This window comes from Pseudorasbora parva, chromosome 15 (assembly GCF_024679245.1).
Source record: "Pseudorasbora parva isolate DD20220531a chromosome 15, ASM2467924v1, whole genome shotgun sequence".
Lineage (NCBI taxonomy): Eukaryota > Metazoa > Chordata > Actinopteri > Cypriniformes > Gobionidae > Pseudorasbora > Pseudorasbora parva.
In genome coordinates, this window is record NC_090186.1 from 24,976,850 (window position 1) to 24,986,998 (window position 10,149).

Below are 10,149 nucleotides of genomic sequence, written 5' to 3' on the forward strand. Positions count from 1 at the left end.
CGACTGCATTTAACTAAAATATATGTTATATTTTCCTCAGGTCTTTACACTGGCTTCAAGTTACATCTAGGATCGATTTTAAAGTTCTACTACTTGTTTATAAATCACTCAATGACCTAGGACCTCAATACATCGCAGATATGCTGATTAAATACAAACCTAACAGATCACTCAGATCAGCAGGATCAAGTCAGTTAGAAATACCAAGAGTTCACTCAAAGCAAGGAGAGTCTGCCTTTAGCTATTATGCCAGCCGTAGTTGGAACCGGCTTCCTGAACAGATCAGATGTGCTCCAACAGTAGCCACATTCAAATCCAGACTCAAAACACATCTGTTTAGCTGTGCAGTTACTGAATGAGCACTGAGCCACTGTACGTCCGACTGATTGCACCTTATCTATGCATCATTTTTTTAAATATTTGTTTTATAACTGTTTTAGTTTACCTGTCCTTTTCTTTGGTTATCATAATTTTATTATTTTTAATTCTCTTTACATTGTATTCTTTTTCCTATGCATTTTTTAGCCCTATTTTAATTCCTTTCTATGTAAAGCACTTTGAATTGCCATTGTGTATGAAATGTGCTATATAAATAAACTTGCCTTGCCTGCCTTGCCTTGCCTATTGAAACTTGTAAATATAAATGTATTAATTTTATATGTAAATATTAAATGTATTTTTATATGTACATATTCATTTTAAATGTAAAATACAGTTACAGTATCAATTTCCTTACTATAGTCATAAGATCAAAATAAGTGTAGGCTACTTCTATACCGCTCGAAAAAAAGGTTACTTAAACATGATTCAAAAAGCACTTTAAAGTTAAAAAATATTTATTTTACATTATTAAAAGAGCACTTTCTTACCTAAGCATTTAAACTAATTTTTCATTAAAGTAGCTACCTTAAGTGAATATTTTTTTTCATTTCTATTATATTATCAGCATTGCAGGGGTGGTAAGTAGTCAAATAAAAATACTTTAATACTTTACTGTATTAAAAGTATATGAAGTATGAAGTATTTTTTTCAGGGATCTGTACTTTACTTGAGTATATTTTATTTGCATCTACTTTTACTCTTACTCCACTACAATATTAAAGGCAAAGTTTACTTTTTTACTCCAATACATTTCCCCATGCCCGTATTTATGCCAAGTATTTATTACACTTGCTTTCCAAACCAGTCTGGTCGGTCATGGATGATCCAGTCGGGTATAAACTTGGAGAAGCTGACAAGTCAGGTTTGCCACACTAATGTTAGCTCAGTGCTTCCCAAACTTTTTTTTTGTTTTTTTTTTTGTTTTTTTTCGGAACACTATTTAAACACCGGTAACACTTTACAATACAGGTGTACTAATATTCATTAATTCATGCCTAACTAATGCACAGATAGTTGATGTATTACTAATTAAGAACTAAACCATTTATTAATGATTTACTGCATCAGCAACTACTGAACGTTCTATGTGATAAATAGATTAAGTAATATATGAATTGCTATTAATAAAATATGACATCAATAATTCCATAATAACACATTACATTAACTAATAATGTAAATTCATGTATTCAAAGCCATGCATTCCAACTCTCAGTTGTGTTTAATTAATCATTAATCATAACAATTTGCAAATTATATTATGAATTTACTTGTTGAGGCACATGACTATTAACTAATTGTTACGTAATATGTTATTGTGGTTATTGCTTTATTATGGCTTTTGAATTAATTTTGAATTAGTTAATAGTATATCTTGCTCATCATCTGTTTGATGGAGCTATGTACAGTCTATGTATGGAACGGAACTATTTTAAGTTGAACCCCTATACTGCCTTAAGGTGCTTCATTGTCTCTTATTAATTGCAAATCTAACAAATTCTTAGTTGCAGTATCTAATCTTATCATTTTGTGCAATTAAAGAATTGCATACCAGCCCCAAAATAATTTATCTGCTTAATTATTGATATTTACAGTTAATTTGAATATTTACTTTTTACTTTCGGTACTTGAGTACGTTTTAAATCTGATACTTTTGTACTTTTACTTAAGTGATGTTTGAATGGAGGACTTTCTACTTTTACTGGAGTATTTTTTATTTATTCAGGTATATATACTTTCACTCGAGTATAACTTTTGACTAGCCTATTTTTACCACCTCTGCAGCATTGTTATATTGTATTATTAGCTAGGCTAATGGACATCCAGGTGGCTACAGTTCTTTTTTATTATTATTATTCAGCACAGGAGGTCCAGTTAAGAGATGAGATATTTAGGAAGGGTGAGATTTAGAAGGTTGTGCTGAGGTAATGAGGATCAATTGCCAAGACGGTTTCTCGGTTCTAGAGGAAGCTTCTTCACCCAGTTCCGGTTCTGGTACTTTCTAAGGGTCTTAATAAAGGTCTTGGGGGACAGCTGGCGACTAGTTAAGCTGGCAACTTACCTTTCGACTACTCCTTACTTACATTTTTTTAAAATCTTTTTTCTTCCGTAAATCCGTGCCTCCTTAGGATTTCCCACTCTTAACCGTTTTGTTTTGTGTAGCCTACTTAATTGTTCCGTCCTTCACTGATCCTGAATAATGTCATGAATATTTAAACCCTTATTGACGCAGCAAATCAGCTGAGCTCCTGCTGCATACGTTTATGCACGAATTTACATGTGTCAATCTGAGTTTCTAACCGCATCCGCAGTTTATCGGAACATCTCAGTTCTATTAAATCATCTAATTCCGTCATGGCCAAATGGGGAGAGGGAGACCCGCGCTGGATTGTGGAAGAAAGAGCAGATGCGACAAATGTCAATAACTGGCATTGGTAGGTAGCACGTGCATGTCCTCCAGTTGGTCTAAGTTTTGTTGCTCTTTTCAATACAGCATGGTTATGACATGCCTCTAATGCTATAAGACTGCTATGACGTGGCTTAATACAGGAAATTCCATTGAATTTCATATTAATCTAGATTTTAAGTTAATATGCATAAAATGTAGGCTATAGCGGGAAGTATGTAACTTCTGTTATTGATTACAGATTCAACACTGTCAATCTCCGGACAGAAAATGTATAAAGTCGAGAAAAAATCGAGTAGCCTGTTGCATGTCACATCATTGATATTTATTATGTCTATATCTAATTTCTAATAGATTTCACAGAGACCTTAGGTTAGTTTTTCCAGTGTTTTTAGAAGCCTCTGGAATGTCCTGTAGTCGAATGTGAGGGGTTGGCACTTGGCATGAGCTATTTTTGGAAGTACAAGAATGTGAGACAGAATTAGACAGGGTGTTCTGATGAAAAGCAAATGGAGTAAGACTTTTGAACTGTCCCACTTGAAATGTATTAGTATTAGATATTATATTATTCAATGTATATATTAGTTACTTGGTGTGTCTTTTTATCTTGCATCTTTAGCCCTATGATTATTCAGGTAGGTTAAGGATATAGTCACATCTAGCCTAATCCATACTCACCCGCCTGCAGATTCTTCGAGAATGATGTTGAGTTAACTTCTGTGTGGTTGTTCTTTTTGTGGTTGTGGCTCAGTTTGTAGTTATAAGTAAAGTCCCACAGGAGGAAATTGTAACAATAAAACACTTTTTTTTTTTTGTTGATTACAATACAAAACAGTTTTTTTAAAAAAAAAATTATAAATAAAACCTAAGAGCTCTATCAAACTTTAAACAGCAATATTGGAGATGTTGTTAAGTGTCCCTCGATTAGGTGTCTAGGTTCACACTTTAATGCAGGCCACATCTAAGCAGTGCATTACTCCTCAGTGTTTTATATGTCTTTTTGGGGTATTCCAATTCAGTATGACTTATGTCCAATAGTCACATGTCCTTCCTCCTTCTCCTACGCTAGTTGTCTTTTTTCATATTGTACAGTCTCAGAAAAAAAGGTACAGTGCTGTACCCGAAGGTACAAAAGTAAAAAGGTACATATTTGTGGTAAATGATACATAGTAGTACATTTTTGGTTTTGTACCTTAGGGCACCGCCCCAGTGACATCAATGCACTTTTTATTTTGACAGTGTAGCATCTGACCAATCAGACACACAATTATTAATTATTTTTAATGAAGGATCCAACAGACCATAACAAGTAAATGTCCAAGTAGGCCCAAGCAGGCGCCGAGATGTCTGCTCTTCACTGATCATTATCAGTTTTTATTCCCCCTAGCTGAAAGTGGTCCATCAGCTATTGGACCTCAGAGACATTCCAGATGTGGGATTCCACTTCATTTACTCATTGGAAAGACACATAAGGCCCATAAAAAAAGGATTTTCTCCATTAATAAATAGGCAGACCTTCTGTGAATGAACATGCATATCTCCAAGATATTGTGTATATGGATATTACTGTCTTGAATAGTGTCTTTTGTGATGTATACAATTTTTATGCATACTTTATGACAGAACCACAATTACTGTAACCTCATCTATACCATTTTTAGGATCTATGAATTTGTATTTAGATTATCTAAATGATTGTGCCTTTTATATGTTGATACCCATTTACTCAATCCAGTTACATATGCAAAATAACATGCTAGAAGAAAAAGGATTGTAAACTTTCCCTCCAAAAGTTTAAGTTCCTATATTGGCTCACTGGCCCCAATAGATCCACAGAAGTTAAAGGCCACTTTCCCAGTCCCCCTTTTTCTCTTCTCTCCTCTTCTGTGCGGCTTCTGGTTGCTGTTCATGAAAGGACTGGAAACTTCCAGTCCAACCATGAGGTTGCAGGCTTGCAGGCCTCAACTACAGCCAGCTATGTTTTAACTTTCCACCCAGGAGTAACAGTCAGACTAATATCGCAAGTTTTTTATTCTTTCATTCAAACTGGAATAAGAATTGCAACTTCACCACGATTGAACTGTTGACCCATTGAGACTTTCTTCTTAGACAACACCTAGATGCCTGTTCAATGGCTAAGGCATTGCAAGTATTGTACATTTAAATAACTAAACAGATGTTTTTAGTATAAGCTGTTTGTTAACAACTTGTTAGCAAGGTGCTTTAAACTAAGAAACTGATGGTTCGGTTCGGTTAAATGATTTTCCACAGCTTCAATCCCCTTTTCTGTTTCCGGCTTCATTCACTTTCACTTTCCATTTTCCCCGTGTGTGTGTGTGTGTGTTTGCTTGTGTGTGTGTGTTTAGATTAGTTATGTGTTTGTGATTTAGTTAAACATTTTGTGCACATTTCACACAAGTTTTGACTCTGGTCCCTGCCTTTAAAGGAACTGTATGTAAGAAATGTATTTCAATTAATCATAAAATGGCCCTCATATGTCACTAGACAATAAGAAATCATGTTCATTTCAAATACTTATATCACTGACAACAGAAGTCCGGCCAGGATATTGTCATTTAAAAGTTGCTGTTGCAGCCCTCAACTGATGTTGATGTTGACGTGTTGTGTTTTGGCCTGAAGCTCCACACTCCAACTATCTACAATCATGAAGTCAGTAGTGTTTCGACATCCGGGTTGCCAGATCTACTCTAGTTACCTCAGCTGCAGCTACAAACGTTCCTGCTGGATCCTGCAGCCTATCTGGCAACCTCAAGTCAGGGGGGAGGGGGGATAGGGATTGAAGTACCAGTTTTGGCCACAATCTTATACACTTCCTTTAAATCAATTTCCCTTTAATGATGTAATCACAGCTACATGCTAAAAAAGAAAAAGAAAAAAAGAGTTATTTTTATGCGGCAACATTAAATATTCTTTCTGAGAGTTGACAGACAATCAATACCGACTGAGTGTTCACTGGACAAACAGATTAATTGGTTGTAATATTAATTAAGCTACATCAAGTTAATTCAATTATCTGATACAAATAGTTATAATTTATTATAACAAGTACTCACTTATTCATATTTCTCCTTCTTTACTGCAGTCTTCATCAATCTTATTGATTGTGGTTTTAAGTAACACCTTCTTTTCACCCCTGTGTGGCCTCTTGTTAACTTTTGTGGTTAGTTAAGTTCATGAATGTACTTTTCACACCTTTCATCCTGTTCTACTTCATAAACAAAAGAAGTCAAGTACATTTTGTTTATACTCTGCATGAAATATAATTTTAAGTATTGCAGGTACTTTCCAAACATATGGCATTCAAGCATCTTTATATTCTAGGATCTATAGCATTAACTTAAAAAATTGAAAGAAGTAAATAGCAATAGCAATATTAAAACCATATATACAAATAAACACATATAACACACACGCAAACGCGTGTGTGTGTGTGTCTGCGTGCGTGTGTGCGTGCGTGTGTGTGTGTATGGTCCAGGTAAACCCGTTATGAGGACAATTATTAGAATAACTGAAATCCTTATTCGTGTGGCAACATTTTTTGGTCCCTGTGAGGAAAACAGCCTATAAATCAGACTAAATTATATATATTTTTAAAATGTAGGCATACAGATTTTTTTCTGTGATGGGTAGGTTTAGGGTTAGGGTTATGGGATAGAATATACTGTAGTTTGTACAGTATAAAAATTGTATTGTCTATGGAAAGTCCCCATAAAACATGAAATCACAACATGTGTGTGTTTGTGTGTGTGTGCCCGATGTATGCCACACATCCCATTGTAAAGATACTTAAAAATACTTAAATCTGTCAGTCTGATTAACTTCCCAAAATGTTTATAATTATTTGATTTTCTAACAGGACAGAGAGAGATGTTTCAAGCTGGTCTCAAGATGTAATAAATAGCCTCCTTCTTGGGATTCGTGTAGAGGGTGAAGAAGGCTCATGCGAAATCACAGATGTAAGCAATATAGATGGCGAGGCCTCCATCAACAACCGCAAAGGGAAGCTCATCTTCTTCTATGAGTGGATTGTTAAAGCCTCATGGACAGGTGAGTGAAAGTTCTGTTTGCATACACAACATAATATTTGAGTGCAATGGTAAATCCTCAAGATCTGTTTGCTTCACTTTAGGAACAAATAAAATTGGAATCAAATATAAAGGCACTGTGGAAATACCAAATCTCTCTGATGAAAATGACATGGATGACTTAGATGTAAGTGAACCTCTCTCCCAATAAAAGGTTCTTTCTATACAAGAGAATGCTGCATGACAATCTTCCTTGTATTTGTTTGTACAGATCTGTGTTACACTGTGTAAAGACCAGCCAAGCACACCGCTGACTGATCTCATGAGGAGGGAGGGAGTCAAGAAAATCAGAATGCAACTGGGGAACTATGTAAAACATCTAAAAACAGGTGATGGACCTAAAACATAATTTATTAGTTATATCTGCTTTGTTTTATTTTGAATAGCTAGTCATGTTTTCGTGACTTGTTTTTACAGAGTTCTCTCAGGGTATGATTTTACCAACAGACAATGCCCTCAACAAACAGAATCAGGGGCCACAAGCCAAGGTCAAACTGGACAAAACTCAAGTAAGTTTTCATAAACATTTCTGCTAACAAAAATATATGCTAGATATATAGTCATCCATCCTCTTTATTTCTGTCTGAAATGGGTGTCTCTCACGTACTGTGTAAAGCAGCACAAAACGTATGCTGTGTATTCATAGAGTATACCATTATATATGTATTTCTTTTGGTTAATGTTCCAGTTATTTATTTATTTTTGTGCTTATTATTTGAATCTGATGATATGTGTGCACCTCAATGTTTAAGCTCTGTTTATGTATTATTGATTCCTCAACCCAACAGATTGAGACCTCCACTACAGGAAACTCTTCCAACTCTGGAGTGAAAATTCCAACAGTGTCTTTCAGTCTGAAAGACACATTCCTTACCTCACCAGAAGAGTTGTACAGGGTTTTCCTAAACCAAGGGGTCAGAATCAGAATCTCCTATTGTCCTGTTAGTCTATACAAATGCATAGATTATTTGATGTTGGAACTCACTTGCTCCTTGTCCTCTCATGGTGTAGATGGTACAGGCATTTACACACCTTGCTGCTTTGGTGGAGGGGTGCTCAGGTGGCAAATTCCGACTACTGGAAGGAAATGTTCACGGACAATTTGCAGAACTGGTAAGAATAATTATTTCATGATTTTAAAATGTTAAATAAATTAATTTAAATAATATGGTGAGAATTTCATTTCTCTAATAAAGCATCATTTTTAAAATGTGTTTTTAAAATGATGCCCTTTCCCTTTAGATTCCGGACCAGAAAATTGTCATGAGATGGAGGTTTTCAAGTTGGCCAGCTGGTATTTATTTCTTTGTTTATTTCTTTATGTATTTATTTTATTATTATATTTTAATAGGCCTATATTAATGTAGTTGTATAATATATTTGATGAATCCACATATCACTTTTAATATTAGTAATAATAATATATTTTTCTAAATAATTTGTTTTGTATAATATATTAAGGCATATCATTGAAGTCTGAGAAATGTGTTGCTCATTGTGGATTGTTTGTAGCCAGTGTTCATCACTATTGTTGGGTCTGTTTGCTTTAATCAGAATTATGATTTATTTTTTTAAATCAACTTTCAGGACATGCAGCCACTGTCATTTTAAACTTTGTGAATCGAGGCAGTGAGACAGAGCTGATTTTGGAGGCCAGAGGAGTTCCCAGCAATGAGGAGGAAAGGATGAGAGAGGGCTGGCAGAGATACTACTTTGATGCCATTAAACAGACGTTTGGATATGGAGCACGACTCTGCTAAGCTACAGCTCAGGTTCCACAGACAAGGCTTAGATCGGACCTTAGTTCAATTAAGACATTTAAGTAGCTTTTATAAACATGCACTTGATTAAAAACATTACTGGTGGTATGCATCTTGAGACAAAACAATGTCAGTGACATATTTTTAAGATACCGTATGTCAGTGCAAGTTACTTTCCGTTAAAACAGCTCAAACATACATTTAAGTTTGGGACTAGCTTAAACCTTGTCTGTGAAACAGGGGGTTGGGTTAAAGAAATGATATCTGTGTAGTGTGAATATGAAACACTGTGTATATCCTGCCTGCACCATTTAGTTGGATGTCCACAAACACCTGTGCCTTCTCAGTGAAAAAATAGTTGCCTAGATTCTTTTTGCATTTGTTATTGCATTGCATTAGAGTTTATATCATGTTTGAATGTTATGTCTGGGAATTCCAGATAAAGTGTTTTATAATTTAAATTATGTTTGCCTGTGATGAAGTGAAAGTCTAATTAATTGAGTGATATGTCTTTAAATACAGGTCCTTCTAAAAAAATTAGCATATTGTGATAAAGTTCATTATTTTCCATAATGTAATAATAAAAAATAAACTTTCATATATTTTAGATTCATTGCACTCCAACTGAAATATTTCAGGTCTTTTATTGTTTTAATACTGATGATTTCAGTCTCAGAAAATTAGCATATCATGAAAAGGTTCTCTAAACGAGCTATTAACCTAATCATCTGAATCAACTAATTAACTCTAAACACCTGCAAACGATTCCTGAGGCTTTTAAAAACTCCTAGCCTGGTTCATTACTCAAAACCGCCATCATGGGTAAGACTGCCGACCTGACTGCTGTCCAGAAGGCCATCATTGACACCCTCAAGCGGTTCGAACTATACCGTGGCCTTTGGGGGAGCCCACTTTTCGGGGGGTGTGGGTGTGTGGGGGGGGGGGGGGTGCGCGTGGAAGAGAGGACGTGTATATTCCTTCACACACAGACAAACGGGTCAATCTATTGCTTAATGCATTGCGGAGACTCTTAATATACAATTTACAATTATTGAAGAACATCTTTGATTTTAATGAAGGAAGAAAAAAACCAAGAATTGATAGGTCAAAAAGCCCACAAATAGTCTATAAACAAAGCATCCGGCTGTCTTTGAGTTCACATGAACGGTTGAAGTTACTCGTCAGGCTACAGAAGAAAACCATAATTCCTCCATTTAACTAACGCTAGTCTTACTAGGACATTGATAGTCGCGCAGACCTATATCAACCCAGCCGCTACACATAATTGGGGATAACATGCCTTATCGCAGAATCGACCACAGAGGCTTGAGGTCAGCCTCTTTTTCTGTTCTTCCAGAAATCCAAGATCAAGAAGTGGATATTCGTTTTTGTTTTTTCTGCGAATCTTTGCGTTGACATGCACTTAACATGAGTGGAATTAGCACCGCAGTGCCACCACACCTTGATGGTCATGACAAGAACAGCATGCATAGTT

General features: G+C 35.4%; 1 protein-coding gene across 1 annotated transcript; it reads left to right on the forward strand.

Moving 5' to 3' along the window:
• The first annotated feature begins 2,474 nt into the window (after positions 1 to 2,474).
• Positions 2,475 to 9,194, forward strand: ahsa1a (AHA1, activator of heat shock protein ATPase homolog 1a). The gene is made up of 9 exons (XM_067418577.1): positions 2,475 to 2,816; positions 6,666 to 6,856; positions 6,939 to 7,021; positions 7,106 to 7,223; positions 7,312 to 7,403; positions 7,683 to 7,808; positions 7,906 to 8,007; positions 8,137 to 8,188; positions 8,482 to 9,194. Exons 1-9 carry the CDS (start codon positions 2,737 to 2,739, stop codon positions 8,652 to 8,654), a joined length of 1,017 nt encoding a protein of 338 aa, XP_067274678.1. The 5' UTR covers positions 2,475 to 2,736; the 3' UTR covers positions 8,655 to 9,194.
• The last annotated feature ends 955 nt before the right edge of the window (positions 9,195 to 10,149 follow it).

Coding starts and splice junctions, on each gene's coding strand:
- ahsa1a (XM_067418577.1), top strand. CDS start 2,737: ATGGCCAAATGGGGAGAGGGAGACCCGCGCTGGATTGTGGAAGAAAGA. Junction 7,224..7,311: donor TGTAAAACATCTAAAAACAG/GTGATGGACCTA, acceptor TTGTTTTTACAG/AGTTCTCTCAGGGTATGATT. Junction 7,809..7,905: donor GGGTTTTCCTAAACCAAGGG/GTCAGAATCAGA, acceptor CTCATGGTGTAG/ATGGTACAGGCATTTACACA.